The sequence below is a fragment of the Monodelphis domestica genome, chromosome 7, assembly GCF_027887165.1.
Source record: "Monodelphis domestica isolate mMonDom1 chromosome 7, mMonDom1.pri, whole genome shotgun sequence".
Lineage (NCBI taxonomy): Eukaryota > Metazoa > Chordata > Mammalia > Didelphimorphia > Didelphidae > Monodelphis > Monodelphis domestica.
In genome coordinates, this window is record NC_077233.1 from 278,659,815 (window position 1) to 278,678,399 (window position 18,585).

General features: G+C 42.1%; 1 protein-coding gene across 5 annotated transcripts in view; it reads left to right on the forward strand.

Moving 5' to 3' along the window:
• LOC100009785 (centrosomal protein of 290 kDa) overlaps window positions 1-18,585 on the forward strand; it is a 65,603-nt gene that overhangs the window by 37,410 nt on the left and 9,608 nt on the right. For 3 of the 5 annotated variants that reach the window (XM_056804470.1, XM_056804467.1, XM_007498368.3), the window contains 7 exons: window positions 2,437-2,584; window positions 3,801-3,918; window positions 5,139-5,298; window positions 7,430-7,549; window positions 8,743-8,829; window positions 9,984-10,146; window positions 12,939-13,024. In XM_056804470.1, the coding sequence (XP_056660448.1) occupies window positions 2,437-2,584; window positions 3,801-3,918; window positions 5,139-5,298; window positions 7,430-7,549; window positions 8,743-8,829; window positions 9,984-10,146; window positions 12,939-13,024 (882 nt within the window). Of the gene's footprint in view, window positions 1-2,436; window positions 2,585-3,800; window positions 3,919-5,138; window positions 5,299-7,429; window positions 7,550-8,742; window positions 8,830-9,983; window positions 10,147-12,938; window positions 13,025-13,639; window positions 13,706-18,585 lie in introns of all 5 variants that reach the window. The other 2 variants (XM_056804469.1, XM_056804468.1) reach the window with 2 other exon arrangements.

Here is an 18,585-nt window from a genome sequence, read left to right on the forward strand (position 1 = left end):
GTATATGTACACATGTACATATTCATGAATACATATACAGGGCCTAATACCGTGCAACATCACACTACTGGTTAGCAAGAAATCAGAAAGGAAAAATGTTTCAGGATGAAAAAGTAACCAAAGTATCAGACCCAGATACTATTTACATACATAATGGTGACTTCAAACTGGCCAAGGGTCTTCATGACTGAGATATGCCTGTTTAAAAAAATCTCTTTGAGGGCTTAGCATTGGGAAATTTATTTTGGCCTTAAGTTGTGTTTTGTCATCATAACTCTGTGTCTGGCTTGTCCAGATCCTTTTTATAAAGCTCTTTGACATACTTAGAATCGAAAGACAAAGTATATGCTCGAGAGCTTAGTTAAGTCTGTTGTTCCATTGAGTAATCATGTTGAGAGGTGGCTTGTGCACTGGGGAAATATGTCTGTTCCTTCTGGGAAGGTTCCAGAAGACCCTTTTCTGAGGTCCTTATTTATGATCATGCCTCTTTCCTCAAGCCCTTCTTTGATTCAGAATGATCATTGCAATTACAGAAATCTTTGAATGAAATGACTAGGCCATCTTCTGAAAAGGGAAAGAAGTGCAAAGAAGCAGCAAAATCTCAAGTAGAATTTACAAAAAGTAGGAAATTCCACTTTTATGGTGCCCAATAAGAAGTGTACAGAAAAGGACATGACACAAGAGGAAACGCTAAAGTGGATTCTAGAATTTACTCAAGAGTTTGACAGTTAATCTGACTATCCCTAAAAAGGCCTGCTGCACCCGTATCAAGTTTGACTGTCACTTTAGGGACCAAAATAAAACTATCCAAGAATATTTTTTAGTTTTCCACTGGATAGATGACCTCAAATCTACAGTACAGCAAGTAGCAGTGTGCAGTCTAAACTACCATGTAAATTTTTGCTTGTCAGTTCTTCCTTTTTTTAAAAGAGTTACCGTCTATCCTAACAGAAACCTGGTAACTGAAAGATCATTCAGGATCTAGAAAGGAAAATGTGTCAGTTCATTGAAACAGTCAATTTTTTCCCCAGTATTACCTTCAGAATTGAGCTGATACCCATCCGTTTTTGGCACCCCATAAATGGGCCAAGCAGAAATTTCCATCCTGAAATGTATGGGGCTGTTGTATGTACACTTTCCTGGTGAAGACTTGTGTCCTTCACAGTTTGAAAATACTGAACCACACCCAATTGAATTTTCATCTATTAAAAAGTCATCAGGTTCAATATCATGACCCAGACTAGTGCCAGTTTGCCTTCCTGAGCCTGAAATGGCACTAAGACCTTATTTATATTGAATGTAGATACAGAATGCCAGTAACGACTTCTGTCAGCAATTTAAGTTCCATTACTAGTAATCTCTTAAAATTACTTGAAAGTTTGAAATGTGGTATCAAACTGGAGTTTGAAAGGACATAAAACATAAAATTCAAGTTGGAAGATACTTGAGAAATCATCTGGTCTAATTTCTTTATTTTCCATAAGAGGAAACCAAAGCTCAGGATGGTTGAACCCAAGGTCAGCACAAGTAGTTTGGGGCAAAGTTGAGAGCAGAATCCAAGACTCTAGTCCAATGTGTTTTCCATTAAATAATGAGACTGAGCAATAGAGTCTGGACTGAGGTTTTTGGTTTTGGGGTTTTTTTTTTAAGTATTAAACACACTTTACAAATTATGCTTTCCATTTCTTGCACCAGAAACCCTTGAGATTTCACTTTAAAACCCAAACCTCATATAATCAACTTTCTTAATTTATCTGCCAACTTCCTTACCCCTTCTTTGTGGTCATCATCAGGAGTGGGTTTATCACCCTAAAAAGTTTCTCAGTTTTGAGTTTTTTGCCCTCTATTCCCAACTCTTAACCACTCTACAACCTATTTTAAAGAGAAAACACACGAGCTTTGCACCTGATAGTGATGAGGTTTTTAAAAAATTGCCCAGAAATAAGACTTTTTTAAAAACTGAAAAAGCTTAAAAAAAAATTTTTTTTTAGCCCATAATACTTCCTGTCCTGGCAATAACTCTTAAGACAGAAAGGCAAGGACTAAGCAATCAGGGTTAAGGGACTTACCCAGGGTTACACAGCCAGGAAATGTCTGAGGCCACTCTCCACTTTGCCACCTAGCTAGCCCTTCCTCAAATTTCTGACCGGTGAAAAGCTCCCCTTAGCATGTGTTACAATCAAAAGAGCCTCTACAGCTCTCCTTTGCCCAGTCTAGCTCTTCTACCTAATTCCTTCCTGCAGCCAATTTATGCATGTGCTCTCAATCACTGCATCTTCAGTAGTACTCTGCCACTGGACATGATTTTGGTGAATGATGTGAGTCTGCTGCAAGAGGGCTGGCTTGAAGATATTGCTTGCTTTATAGACTGGCACCCTGACTTAGATCTGAAGGAGGGGAAAAATAGAAGCACAAAGTCCCTTTTGCATTTTGTAGGCAACATGTGAACGAGGGTTTGCTGCTATGGAAGAGACACATCAGAAGAAGATAGAAGATCTACAAAGGCAGCACCAGCGGGAACTGGAGAAACTGCGAGAAGAAAAAGACCGCCTGTTGGCAGAGGAAACAGCTGCTACTATATCAGGTAGTCCTGCTGTACCTTGGATCTTCCCTTTCCCTTGCTGAGATCTGGTTAAGACTGGATACGGTATCACTAAGTTCTAATGCCATTTCAGAGCTTGGGATTTTCAGTTAGTTCCTATTCAAGTTTTCCTTGGAAAAAGTGCTGGAGACCTTGGAGACTTTCCAGTGTCCAGGACTGGTGCGGCTGTGAGGTAGCAGAGACATGAGGCTTAGACTTCCTTCCAACAACACAGCCATGTCTTAGCGGGAGGCTTTCCTTCGCTGGGCTGCCCTCCAACAGGTGGCTTTTATCCTTCAGCCTCCAGTGACCCTCACTCAGCCTCATTCCTGGCTCTGCATCTGCTCTTGGCTCCGTACCCTTTTGGCTATTACCCATTTGGCTTAGGCCATATGGTATGCCTTTAAACTTTACAGTAATTGAACAGACGCAAGAATGTGAAACCCTAAAGAAAAGACCTGTACAAAACTGGTCACAGGGAAGTGGCCCCCAAAAGAGGACTCACCAAAATGTCCGTGACAAAAGATGGGTAGAACTCTTGTTTCGTGAGATACCCCATCTTTTTCTAAGTTCAGAAATGCTTTGTCCCAGGCCAGCACCACCAAATTTATTTTGTTTTACCCTTCCTTTGAAGCACAGTATTAGTCATGCCTGAAATTAAGGACTAGTTCCAAAGGAGACGTACCATTTTTGTCCTAAGGAGGAAAATACACCAATCCTAAAAGCCACTTATAAAAAATCCCATTGTTTAGAAACCAGTGTTTGAATCCAACAATTATCTTATTAGCCCCATTCTCCTCCAACTTTAAAAGAAAGGAAGAAAGAAAGAAAACAGCATCCCCCCATGTGTGTAGGAAAAAACCTTTTCTCCATTCCTCCCCCTACAAAGCAGGGGTGTGATCGTCTCTCACTTCTTCGTAAAGCTGAAGAGCACTGCCTTTTGCCATTTGAAGCCAGGCTAGCCTATGATCTACAATTTGTCGATCCAGGCTGCTTGCTGACTCATAGAAAATTCAATCATTTTTTAAAATCTCTTGCAACATTTTATTACTATTTGCCACATGAACTAACTGGGAGAAAATAAGTTACTCAGGAAGGTTGCTTGTTTAATCTGAAAAGATAAAGCAAACGAAAAACGCCACCCTTCTCCAGACCAGCTTGAAAAAAGAACAGCGACCCACTCCCTTCCAATGACTAAGCTTCTTTTCAATCTTGACAGCAATTGAGGCCATGAAGAACGCTCATCGGGAAGAAATGGAGCGGGAGCTGGAGAAAACCCATCGCTCCCAGATCAGCAGTGTCAATTCAGATATTGAGGCTCTGAGGAGACAGTACCTGTACGTTGGGCGTTGTGCTTTGTTGTTTAGGAATGTGGGTGTGCATTCAGAGGAGATGAAAGCCCTGAAAGATGAGACGGACAGACAGACAGAGAAGGAGAGACTTTCTGTTGTAGGGCCACCTCAGTGGCAAGTGTTTCCACGCCGCTGGTAAACATGACCTAGTTAGCACTACAAGAGCCCTGGTCTATATCCAGTAATTCTCTTTTCTCAAAGGGAAAATCTTCATATGAGGGGTGTATATGTCAAATGAGAATATTCAGCTTTATTCGAGATTTTTCCACTAAAGAAATGGTACCCAGGGCCCTCGAGAAAAAGTCTCCTGGATGACCCATTGTTTTCTTTTCTGCCTTTGCCTTTATTACTCTGGGACATCGGCAAAAAGTAAGACGAAGGGCATAATGAAACCTTGTTAGATAACATGCTTACTGGCATGTTTTCTGTGTCAAAGCCTTTTGCTTTCTGAACATGGACGTTTGCTAGTTTGCTTATGATCAGATGGCTTTTGCAACATCACAATACTGGTGGCAGATTAATTTATTTCACTGACTGCCACCCAAATTCAGCCTTGGCCTCATTCCAGGCCCCACAACTGCTTTTTACTTCAGTGCCACCTGGGTTTCCTTTTGGCATAAGCCACTTGCTAGGCATTTAAATCTTAAAGAAACTGAGAAGGCTCCAGTAAGCACAAGGATGGGGATGGAACAGCTGCCTCCTTTTCGTCTGGGCCCAGGCCTTCTTCACCATAGTGGAATCACAGGGGTTGGTGGTTGTCTAACATTTGTTGAACATTCATCCTATTCAGTGAGACATGTAAAGATTAGCAGCTCTCTGCCCTCCAAAGATAGAGAATCCAAGGCCTCCATTATGCACCGATTGGGTCTAAAGAGGGGAGTACTTTTAATTCTGAAATATTTGGAAGACCTTACATGAGATGAAACAATCCTAGGTAGCATGGTGTGCTGCCGGGCATTTGTCGTTGGTATTGGGCTTCTTTAGAAGCAGGACAGACCTCGGTATGGGCCCGATCTCAAACATTTGTTAGCTCTGGGACTATGTGATTAACCTTTCTAAGCCTGTTTCCTCTTTTGTAAAATGGGGGCAATAATAACTGTAGCACTGGCCTCCCAGAGTGCTTGTGAGGGTCAAATGAGATATTGTTCATGAAGCATTCTGTAAACCTTTTATAAATGTCAGCTTTTATCATTGTTTATTTTCAGGGAAGAGCTGCAATCAGTCCAGCGGGAACTGGAAGTCCTTTCAGAACAGTACTCTCAAAAATGCTTGGAAAATGCTCACTTGGCTCAGGCTTTGGAGGCGGAGAGGCAGGCCCTTCGCCAGTGCCAGAGAGAAAACCAGGAGCTCAACGCACACAATCAGGTAAGAAATTCAAAAGTTCTCCATGGAGAGGAGAGCAGGCAAGAAGTGGTCACTGCAAAACCATGGCTAAAAGCTTCCCCACAGTGGCATTTCCTTCTGCTCCTATTCCTCAGACTCCTCCTCTCCCCATTAGTCCAGCTTGGATTCTTTGACATTTGGTGCACTGCCCCCGTCCTTCTCTTTTCATCCCCATTTTCTTTGAACAGTTGCTCCCGAATGAGAGAATTAGAAAATGAGTTCAGGATCGAACACCATTATTTCCTTTTTTGTTTTCAAACTCTACAAGGCTAAATAAATATTTATTGGGGACCTGCTGGGTCCAGAGCACCGTTACACATTGTATGAGCCAGCCCCTGTGCCTTCCGAACTCAAAAGACTCCCTGGGTGAAATGATAGGAACATCTTTAGAGAGGTTGAAAGGTGGACTAGGGAACTAGACTCTGGCTCTGAAAGACTGATGCTGCACATGCAGACACATGAAACAGTTCTAACATATTGCCTCCCATGGCTGAGAGGTACCAAGAATGCAGCATAGGTCAGGGCTACCCCAGGGCAAATCAGACACAATTTTGTCGCAAAGCTCTAGGTTTTGGAGTTTAGAAGAGAATGTTATAGGCAAGGAATGCAACATGGATGGAGGCTCAGAATCAGAATTAATGAATGAGAAAGCTTTTGTTAAGTGCTTACTGTGTGCCAAGTACTATATGTGAAGGGCTGGGGGGTAATTATATTTTTTTAAAAATAGAAAAATAGCAGCCCAATGATCCAGGACAATTCTGAGGGACTTAGGACAAAGAATGCTATCCACTTCCAGAGAAAGAACTGTGGGAGTAGGAATGCAGATGAAAACATAGGATTTTTCACTTGTTTATTTGAGTTTATGTTGAGGGTTTTGGTTTTACATGATTATTCACTTAAAAAATGAGCAACATGGAAATATATTTTATGGGATAATACATGTATAACCCAGATCAAATTGCTTCCTAGCTCTAGAAGGGGGGAAGGAAGGGAGACAAAACTGATCATATAACTTAAGAAAACTTATTTGGAAATTTATTACATGAAATTGGTAATTTTTAAAAAATTAATTTAAAAATAGGAAAATAGTATATTCCCTGCTCTATAGGATCTCTAAGAATAATCTGGCTGGGGGAAAGAACATAAAGACTAGCTTAAGATGGATAAAAAGGCCCCGAAATCCCTGGGGCTCTACACTGAGGCAGCACAGTCCAAGGGTCTTGAAAAGGTCAGACCTTTGGTCAGATGGCAATTCCAGCAGTCAGGAGGGCATGGCAAGGACTAGAGGAACTTGGGAGGCTGTGGCAGACAGTAGGAAAGCCTGATGGTTATCTATCTCACCAGAAGGAATAAATTAGTTACTCTTATCTAAGCCATGTGAGCAGTTAGGCAGTCCAGGTGCCAGAGCAAAGTAGGAAGACACGAAGGGAGAATGCACCCAATGGTGCCCAGTCTGGGTAGGGTAATAATCTCAACTTTTTTGAGCATCAAGCCTTCTCATTCAAGCATTTATATAATGTGTGTATATACATATATGCACACATATACATAATAAAACTTAGACCAAAAAATCTTTTTTAAAGCCTTTTTAAATGCTCTGATTAAAATTATTCCTCACCAGTCACTGCCCCAAAGCACTAGCTACAGGGCGATAGGGAGACAGTGGGTGAATATGCCAGAGAAGAGGAAATTTTCCAAATGGCATCTTTGCAGCTGCTGTGGTCGGTGAAGATAGGAGTCACCATTGCTAGGGGCGGTGGGAGTGAGGAAGTAATGGGGAAATAAGGGATGCGTGGTTGGCCTACAGTCAACCTACAAATGGCTGTTACAGGGGAGGGTGAGTTGCAACAGTCTTCCCACTCACGCCTCTCAGGGCTATACCATACAGCTCATACCTTGGACACCATCATTTTAGGGAATAGCAGAGAGAAAACAGTATTTGGTTAGGGAGAAGTTAGAACTAACAGGATAGAGTGGTACAAGATTGGGAAACTTGATTTCATTTTCCTTTGCAGCCTAAATTGATTCTGGTAATTGGGTCATTGAGGGGGAACACTAGAGTTTACTTCTTCACCTGCTACGGGCTTTGCTGATCCTCTTTTTCTTCTTTCAGGAGTTAAATAACCGCCTGGCTGCGGAGATCACTCGATTACGAACGCTACTGACTGGGGAGGGTGGTGGAGAGGCTGCCGGTTCGCCTCTCACACAGGGCAAGGATGCTTATGAATTAGAGGTACTTGTCAAAGTCAAGTCGGTAAATTGCGGACAAATCGATAAACGCAGAAGGAGGGGCACAAACATATCAGACTTGTTCCTTGCCTTCTCCAAACTACCTGGGAAGACAAGGCTTACACAACACATTCAAAAATTAAGTAGCATTAAAAAAAGTCAGCAACAGCTCACCCTAGGAAGAGAAGTGCCAAAAGGCAGCAGTGTGTTATTAGCTGACAACTCGATTACAGAGACATGACATGCTCTTGGAGTTCAGAGCAAGAAGAAATGATTCCTAGGGAGAGGTCAGAGGTGACTTTAGGGGAAAAGAAGTGGCAATGGAAGCGAGGTCCTCAAGAAAAGGAGGATTTGGCCAAGCTGGGGAGACTGGAACAGACATTCCGCGGAGAGTTCAAAGTATAAACAATTTGGACTAGGATCGAGCGGTTGGACTTGCTGTTCACCTCTCTCTTTGCCATTAACTGCAGATCCTGGTTCTGCAAACTAATCACCCAATTTAGGATGCCCTTGATAGCTACAGTCGTTCAGAACCCCCAAGGAGATCCCCTGCATAAGGATCTAGTGAGGTTTGTCTAAATTCAGAGCGGGGCTTTCAGTGTAGAATAGGTCATTGTGCTCGAGTGGCAAGAGCTACCACAACCAGATGGCGTTTGAAGAGACCTGGGTTTCAGTCCTGGCTTTGACACTCACTGTACGGTCCTGACATCTCTGAGCGTCAGCTTCTGCCTCTGAAATCAGGGGTCAACATTCTTGTACTGCCTCTCTCACCGGACCATTTGAGAAAACCATCTTTACACACCATTTATAAATGAGTTCTATGCTTTAAAAACTGTGAAAGGGCAAACTACAGCTGGTGATTGAAATGTAAAGGATCTTTTTGAAGATGGCAGATTAAGAAACCTTAAAAGAGTTAGGTAGTAGTGGATAGAGCTTGGAGTCAGGCGGTCCCAGGTTCAAATCTGGCCTCAGACAGTTCTAGCTGTGTGACCCTGGGCAAGTCACTTTACTCTGATTTCTTACCTCTTGCCACTCTTCTGTCTAGGAGTTGATACTAAGATAGAAAGTGAGTGAAACACTTTGTTCTACTGGCTACATATTTACTCCACACACACACACACACACACACAGACTTACATTTATAGCTCTGACATGTTTGGTTCTGAGCAATCACGTTTAGTTTCCTTTCCATTATAGGTCTTATTGCGGGTCAAGGAGTCAGAAATACAGTACCTGAAACAGGAAATCAGCTCTCTCAAGGATGAGCTACAGACAGCACTGAGGGTAATGTCGGAATAACTACGTGGTTAACAGAAATTGAATAAACAGAAGGTGAAGGGAAAGATGCTGGAGCCGCTGCAGTGACCTCCCTTAGCTCGTTGACCAGCAGCATTGTGATCCCCGACGTGTCTTGGGATCCGCTTTTCAGTTTTCAAACAAAATCTCGAGTTAGCGTGGAATACGACCCTGTCCAATGAAGGGAATCTCCACTGTGCCGTGTAGTCATTTGGCCAGGGCATTTCAGGAGCGAAATGAAGGAAATGCCAATGGTTTCATGGGCTATTCAGACACATTTTTTTGTTTGTTTGTTTTAAAAGATTATATTGGCGTTTTCTTTTAACAGTCACTGTCACATCCCACTCCTGGCCCACCTCCCCATTGAAGCGCTCCTATGTAACAATAAAGTATTAGTTTAGTAAAACCAATCGTATTGGCCATGTTTGACGTGTGCCTCAATCTGCACCTGTAGTCCAACGCTCTCTACTGAGTGAAGGATTTCTATTTTACTTTCTGCCTCTGAAAACAAGATCGGTTACTTTATTCATTAGAGGTCGAATGTCTAGCTGCTTTCCTAACAGGAAAATAACCTTTATAGAACGGGGAATGAATCGTCTAGCTTAACACTTTAATTCGGGAATAGCTAGGTTGCTTTCAGTGGATTGAGAGCCAAACCCAAAGACTTGTATTCAACTTTGACACATTTCCTAGCTGTGTGACCCTGGGCAAGTCACTTAGCCTCCACTACCTAGCCCTTACCACTCTTCTGCCTTGGAACCACTACACAGTATTGATTCTAAGATGGAAGGTGAGGATTAAAAAAACAACAACTTTAATTGGAGGTTCTTATAGGTTGGTTCGTTTTTTAAGTCACTAATCACTAGGGATTCTGCTGGTCCTTTCTCTGATGTCCACAAGTCCATTAGAGATGGTACCAGAAGAAAGGTAGATCTTCCACAAAGGTGCAATTCCGTGAATGATGCACCTTTCAATGCCTGCTTATCCTTTTCCCTTTTAGATTTGTGTCCAATGTCTACTCACAGAGCACCCAGCCTGGGTCCAAGATCCTGAATGTGTTGACAATAATCCTGACTCATCTCTTGTACTGGAGATATGTTGATTTTCCTGTTAACCTAGAAATGTGTTTTCCTTTTTTCCAGGACAAGAAATATGCTAGTGATAAGTACAAAGATATCTACACGGAGTTGAGTATTGTGAAGGCCAAGGCAGACTGTGATATTAGCAGGTTGAAAGAGCAGCTAAAGGCAGCCACAGAAGCACTGGGTGAAAAATCTCCTGAAAATACCACCGTGTCAGGATACGGTCAGTTTCCTTTAGCTTTCCTTGATTTCTTTGTTCTTGTGCCCTCATTAACACATGACAGATCACATTATCTCCTCGCTTTGTGGAAGCTGGAGCTTATGTCCATGGTATCATTACATATTTCATTTAGCATAGAGAATATCTATCGGAATCTGTGGCAAAGACAGGAGCGCCAGAGTAATGCCAGGAAGAGCAATCTCACGGCTCTTGGTGTCGTAAGGTTTAACAGAAGTACTCTAAAGTAGGAGGACCTCATTTTACACAAACTCAACTCATGCAAATTCAGGTATACACAACTGGGAACTGAAAAATAGAAAGGCAAAAAAATGTGTGAAATGAATAAAAGTTTTATTTACGTGTAAATCTGTGCGCAGCATATAGGCTCACAGCAGTCACATTCGTCCTCGCTCCAAGAAGCATTAGTGCGAGTCATTTCTATTCTTTTTCACCAAACATGAGCACCCACATCAGTCTTTGTCCAGAGTTCTCACTTGTCACGTCCCCTTCGGAGTAGGGCTTCTCTTTGTGCCATTAATGCCATTTAGTTATTAATAATGGCCCCCAAAGTACAAGAACAGTGATGTTGGTAGCTCGGATAAGTCTAAGAAAAGTCGTAAAGTGCCTGGGTATGTTTGCATAAAAAATGCTTATTTCACTTGGCTATCATGTGTGATTTTCAACTTACTCAAAGGGTCTTGGAACATACTAGTGGCATAGAATGAAGTTTTACTGTATTTTCTAAAAAAACCTAGCAAGATTAGTAGTGAACAGCACACACAGCTATGGTCTAACATACAGAGAATTCAACAGAAATAGATTGGGAAGCCAAGGACCTGATAAGAGACAAATAACATTATAGAAAATGAAATTGATTACATTTATACACACAATGTGGGTGTTAGTCCTTGAATCAAGCAGTCTGTATATCATCAAACCATGAACATTTGAGAGAAAATATTAATACAAAACTAAAAAGTATATGAGGAAATAGTATGTCCAATGAGAATGGCTCTAACCTATTCAAATGCCTTATTGCTATGGAAAAATCAGTTCTATACAAAAGTTTTAACAAAAGCAGTCCTAAAACTGCATCAGTTCAGAACTAATCTGTTTGCCAAGAGCAACAGAATATAAAATAGTTTGTAAAATCTTAGAGCAGGGGTCCCCAAACTTTTTACAGAGGGGCCTGTTCACGGGTCCCCCAGACCATTGGAGGACTGGACTATTAAAAAAAAACACAAAACTATGAACAAATATGTATACACTGTCTGGGATAGCGGAGGCTGCAGCACTGGCTGGGATGGGCCTATCATTCCTTGCACAGACCCATCACCACCACCACTATACAGGGCAGCAGTATATACAGTATGGAATCCCCTCCCTCAGATCCCTGCTCACCATGCTGACGTCTTCCAATGTGCAGCCACATAATCTTTTGCATGGCACCTCGTTCTCCTTCAGTTACTCTCAGAACAAGGCAACACACAAAGGATGATGTCACCGGAAGTAGTGCTGTACATGAGCGATGCTGCACTTTGCGCTGCCTCCACATACTGTGCTCCTCTCACCGACCACCAATGAAAGAGGGGCCCCTTCCGGAAGTGCGGTGGGGGCCAGATACATGGCCTCAGGGAGCCCATATGGCCCGCAGGCCATAGTTTGGGGACCCCTGCCTTAGAGTATAACATCATTGTACTGTATATACAAGGAGTTTGGGAAGCAAACCACAAGCCTAGGAAGAAAGCACAGTATTAATGATGGGCGGCATTCAATTACCTAGACCTCTGCTGGAGCTTTCTGTCAACTAAAAACAGAACCACTGGTAACATCTTAACATGCCTTAAAGATAATTTTTCCTTCAAAAGGTAGAAAATCAATAAGGAGAAATTCTATTCTGGATATGGTTCTCATAGCTGGGAGAGAACTGATTGCTCGGGTGGAAATGAGGGGAACTCTGAGAGGAGTGACCGTTCAAACCTAGATTTTGTTATAGAGGAGAGGAAATCCAGGCATAGCTTAATATATACTCTCTAAATTTGGGGGAAATAATTTCAAATGGGTCAGAAGAAAGATAGGTATGATCCCAAGGACTAAAATGCTTTAAAGGAAGTCAGTCCAGGAAGGATGGAAGATGCTAAAGAATGAAATTCCAAAGAAGCAATGGGAAACAATTCCATCAAGGAAAAAAAAGGGGGATTTGTTTTAAAAGACTGATGTGAAGAGGGCAGCCATAGTAATTGAATATAATAATAAAAATATTTTTTTGTCTTTTCTGCAAAGGAGAATGGCATTTCGGTCAGTCAGCCAACAAGCATTTTTTTTAGCACTTACAGACATGAGGAAAGACAAGAACAATTTCTGTTTAGTTTTCAATAACACTTTTGGGGCATCGTCCCTAAGACAGAATTACTGTGTCAAAAGATATGGGTTTAGGTTCTGGATCTGCCACTTGCCAAGTTTATGGCCATGTTCACACTACTTAATTACTAACCTCTCAGCCTCAGTTTCTCCATCTGCAAAACTGAGATAAAATACTAAGACCATTTACCTCCAAGGGTTGTTGTAGGGGAATAAAGAAGAGTTAATTTCTAAGTAGCATTCTTAAGTCTTACTAAAGATGGTCATGGAAATGGAATTCAGCATCATTAAGCCCCCTAACTCTTCACTGCTTATTTCCCTTAGCTTCACATATAATCAGTATGCTGAGAAATATCTTGCAATTTTTAATAGTTATCGGTAAAGACTTAGAGAAAGAAAAGGCTAATTTAATGGGCCTGTTTGGCTTTTTTCAGATATCATGAAATCAAAAAGCAATCCTGACTTTCTGAAGAAAGACAGATCCAGTGTTAGCCGTCAATTAAGGAATATCAGGTCAAAGGTGAGTTCGATTTTAAAGACCCCAATAATACATAAGAATTCAACTACAAGGGCAGGAGGAGGCAGCCAGAATGGAACTAGTCATTCATCTCCAGAAGTGAACTGTATTTCATTCCATAGAGTTTATGTCCGTTGCAGTTACTTATTACATATTGAGTATATTCGCTACATGGATTTTAATGTTTCTTTCTCATAAATTGAATTATCTTTGAGGCCAGAACCAAGAAGTAGAACTGATAAGAAGTTCCGCTTTCTACTTCTAAAACTAGTGTCATCTAAGCTTATGTGCTGTCTAATATTGTTTTGCCTCCTGTCATCACTACTTCTGCCTTGTATCGTCCCTGTGTCTCCATGTTAGTATTGATGACTTTTTGGAGAAAGCCTGGGTTGTGGGCACAGCGTACACCTCTTCCCCTTGTCTAAGTAGGAAAACAAAGCCACTCTTCACCGTTGTGCTGAGTACTTGGATTATTTCCGTGTTAGCCCAGGGTAGTTATTTAAAAAGTGTCCGTGCTTTTCATGGGGCAGATGGGTGGAGGGTGGCTCGTTATGAACACTGTGACATGTAGCATTTATGTGCTTCTTGTTGTTTTATTTTTGCTTTTTCCCCTGACAGTCCGTAATTGAGCAGGTCTCATGGGATAACTGAAACGAACCAGATTCCAGGTTCCCTGTCATGTAGGTAAATCACTCACTCCAACCAACCAACGGGACTCCCTTGAGGGAGCACCACACTCTGCATGCACTGCTCATACTTCCATATCAAGCTATAATCTTTTTCCTTATTTTATTATTACTCCTTTTAATTGATCATCTCTCCCACTCCAGACTCTACATGGAAAGCCAAGTAAAGTTTCTTTGTACCTTCCCTGGCGAGTTCCTCCCTTACATTTTGTCCCACTCCTTGCCATTGCACAGGTAGTCAGCCATGTTTACCTTGTTGACCCTGAGGAACAGCGGGCTCCTGGTAGAGCCAGCTCCTCGTGCGTGGGCAGAATGTGTTCTGTTCAAGGGATCTAGTGGCACCTGTGGGAACAGCCAAGCATGCATGCTGAATGACCTGTGCATGTCCCCAACTAAACTCACTGCATTGTGCACAGACATATTTTTAAAGAAAAGAACTTGAAGTCAGGCACTTACAAGGAAATAGAGTTCACAAAGGTCGATTTCTGTTAATATGGAGAAGCTCACCTTTATCAAGGACCCACCCATATACCATGAAAAAGCCGAAGACAATAGTCGTCATTGTGCTTTCTAAAAGCAAAGCCCTGTTTGGATGACGGTGGAAATGCCCTGAGAGCCAGATTTGCTGAGTTAACCTAGTAAATATTTGTTGTTTTGCATGTTTCCAGTTTGTATTTGTAGCCGATTGGTAAAAACTGTAAAGTTACACAAAGATCTGACACATGTTAAGTTGTGGTTTTCTCTGGCTAGGTCAACTGTTTATTAGGGGAGAAGTTACTAATGCCAATAGCAGGAAAGTAACTTTGAAGGACTTTAATATTTTTTCCCTTTTTAGGTGTTTTTAAATGTCTTATTTTACCAGAATAGCAATACCAAAAGCCTCTCCTGGGGCTTTTGAACAACCTTTAGTGGAAATAGAGGAAGGATTTCGGTCAAGAGAGAGAATTAAAGGGACTGAAATACTGAATAAGAGGATTTGCACTATATGTTGAATGTAAATGAGAGCGAAGTAATGGGGTACATATTTATTTTTCACCCAGATTCCCTTACCTGGTTAAGATAGCAGGATTCCAAAACAGGGACAGGATTAAGTTAATTTTTATTTAAAGGGCTGTCGTTCACTCGGTGGCATCTAAATATGATGATAGCATTTTGAACTTTAAGTCTATTATAAAAGTAAATAGGCCCTGCCTTCCTAGAGCTTACAGTCTATTGAGATGGTTAATACTCACGGACAATATGTATGAGATAGGCATGTGTCTGTACAAAGGATTCTTTCTGTGAAGTTGAGACATACAAAAATATTGGTGGCTGGCGATAGGGAAAGGGGGAACTAACAAGTAGGGGAATGAGGAAGGGAATTTTGAAAGCGGTAAGGAGGTGGCGCTTGACCAGAGCCTCGAAGGAGTTCTGAGAGGAAATAAGGAAGAGCCTTCTGTGGACAGGGCCCCCAACCTCTGTAAAGTCCAGAGGCGGGAGCTACAGTATATGTGTAGGCATCAGCGGGGAAGCCAGTTTTGGCCAGAGCTCATTCAGAGCGTATTGGGGAAGCACTAATGTGCCGCTGGCCTAGAAAGCTAAGCTAGAACCAGACGGTAAAGGGCTTAAATGACAAGTTGTGTGGGAGGGTCTATTTTACCCTATGGGCACGAGGGTTACTGATGCCTTTTCAGCCTTTTGCGTCTATACGCAGATGGGCTGTAGAGAGCGTGGATAGAGAAAACCACTTGGGTGAGAGAGGGCAAAGATCTGGATTAAGGTGGTTGAGTGGCATGAATGGAACGAATAGGATAGATGGGGAGATGCTGAGAAGGAGGAATTGACAAAACGTGGCTCCTGAATAAGGATGGTGAAAGAGGAGGGAGAGGATGAGCAATCTGGGATGACTGACCACAACTCCACGTAAAATCCCGTTTCGAGTGGAGGTGGAAAGGACCTCAGAAGTATCTAACCCAACCCCCTCCTTACATAGGTGAGGAAACTGGGGCCCAGCAGTGATGGCGCTTTGCCAAGGTCCCCCAAGGCAGCGAGTCTCAGGGGTGGGTCTGATGCTAATCCCGACTCTCTCTGCTCTCTGCTGATGACATGAAGCAGAGGCAACTGAAAATGTGCAACTGTGGCTCGTGGGCTAGAGAGAGAGCTGCTAGTATCATCTACAGGAATATCCTAGGGAGCTTCTGAGACCACTCAGAGTATACAGAGAGAGCATAGGAGAGGGCCCAGGACAGAGCCCTGGGGGGCAGCTGGGGAGCCAGGCCTAGAGATGGGAGGTCCTGAGTTCAAATCTGGTCGCAGACACTTCCCAGTTGTGTGACCCTGGGCAAGTCACTTAACCGCCATTTCCTAGCCCTGATTGCTCTTCAGCAGAAGGTCAGAGTCCTGAGGGTATACTCACACATTAGGAGTGGCATATGAATGATAAAGAAGACCTGGGAGGATCTGACAAGTAGAAAGAGAACCGGGATCAAATGGTGTCACAAAACCCCAAAGGAGAGCATCTAGAAGGTGGTGATCAGCAATGTCAGTTAATGAAGTCAGGAAGAATTAGGACTAAGAAGAGGCTGTTAGATCTAACAATTAGGAGATCATCTGTGACCTTAGAGATGGCAACTTCTGTTGAATCGTCCCCTAGAGAAAGGTTTGAAAAATGAACAGGAGGTGAGAAAGTGGAGCTGAATTTTAAGACTGTAAATTTTTAAAAAATCCTTATCTCCCATCGTAGAATCAATACTGTGTATTGGTTCCGAGGAAGAAGAGCCGTAAGGGCTAAGCTATGGGGGTTTAAGTGACTGAAAATAACAGGCTGAAAATCCTGATACTTGATAAAAATTAGTCAAGAAATGAAGTCCATTATGTTTTCCTTAGTAAAAGGTCATTTTAAAACTTACGAAAATAAGGAAATTAAAATGAATATGGAAATGGATAAAAGAGCGTAGTACCGCTGATAGCTGCTGGTGGGCTTTCAAGTAGACGGTTCTCTCAAACTAGGTCTCTCAGGCTTTCGTGAGGATTTAGAAAGCGCTATTTATCTATGTATCCCCAAGAGCTCTGTCAATCATCACTCCGGACTGATAATATGCTGCCCCAACAGGGTTTACATTCTTTTGAGTATATATTAGGTGCATTTGAGTTAGTAATATTAAAAAAGAGTCCGTCCTTTTAACTCAGAAATCGTATTGACTCAAGTTTTCGCAGGATTGACAGTGGGACACACTGGGTAAATTCTCTAGCCTCAGTAGAACTTTCTGGTTAACGGTAGCAGCATGTTTTTTTGAAAGGGTTGACTGAAGTTTAAGGTATGGTCTTGGGGACGGAATAGAATGCATCCAGGAAGTTACTTGGCATAAATGGAAAATCAAACCTTTGACTTTGGTTTTTATTAACACACAAGACCAGAATATGAAGAAAAGGGAAGTTACTAATCTACCCCCAGAAAACTGAGCCGTTTACCTATTTTTTTAAACTTTCAATTCTTTTTATTTGGACTGAAGTGACATATACAGCAGCAAACCACGAGTTTGTGTGAAGGAGCTGCACAGTGAATGAGAACCTGGGTAGTTTTGCATAGAGCAGTTCACAATTTGCTACCAGTTATTTACTCACTGTGCCCTTCCTTTGTGCTTCTCTGCTTCAGTGGGAAGAAAACTGCTCAAGTCTGAAGAAAAACAGTATCCCCTGAGCCCTGCTTGTCTGTGGAGTTATGACTGTTTGACAGGCTTGTGTGTCTGCATGGATGCTCCACCATTCATAATTCTTGTTGCCCTGTGGCCGTGGCACTTGATTTTGTTCAAAGACCCTCCTATACAATTGGACACAGGCAGGAGGACCCTCTACTATGACATGGTTCACGTGATTATGTTATGCGAAGGGCTTTTGGCTTCTAGAGGATTCTGGCTCTGGCCCAGTTCCAAGCCTGGTCCTGCTGGGCACACTGTCTCAGTCATTTGTGATTTAGGTTTATTTAGACATTTATTGATTTAGAATTTAATGCCTACTATGAGAGAAGAGTTGAATAAGTTTCAGTTCCTGCTTTTAAGCAATTTATAATTTAGTAGGGAGAATTGATAAATTCATGTAACATAAAAGGCACCATAAAGCATTCGCATAGTGATTTTTTTCTAGGATTGTCACCATTTTAAGACAGGCACAGGATCATTAATTACATTTATAGTCAGCAAAAGAGCTCGAGCTTCCCAACTCCAACAAGTTGGTCCACTGTTGCCTACTGTAAATAATAAAAGATGAAGAAACGGACATGAGAAAAGAGGAAAAGTTTTCTATCCTGAGTTCAAAGGCCCAGTTCTCCAAGTGCTCCCCCATTAGCAAATGGCACTATCTCTTCAAGTCCCAGCGAAGTCTGTAATAATGTCAGAGATCGATTTAAATATTCCGATCAGTTTGGAGAACAAAATGTATCCCCCAAAATGAAAGGCCAATGTGCCATAAATCCACGAGTTCGCCTCCTTATCTTTCTTGGGCACACACACTACATAAGGTAGTCAGAGATCCGGGTTCTAAACGGAGGATCACCTCTGGAAAGTCGAGCAACACCTTTTTTTTGCCTTTTGTACACACTGCAGTAGTTGTTTCCCCATAAAGGGGGAGAACCATCTTCTCATTCCACGGCAATTGTAACCGACACAAACAAAGCCAATAGACAAGAACTTGGATGGAATGTAGCACGTTCCGCTCCGAGAGGCCGTTTTCTGTGTCTCTCTCTCCCTCCCTCTCCTTGGAGGAGGGTTAGTTCCTCATCTGTTCTCTGGTACTGAGACTTTTCATTACAGTAAATACTTTGGGTGAGCATAGCTACTTACATTGGTATCATTTCAATGCCATATGGCTACGACATAAAGGATGCCAGTCAAGGAAGCTTCA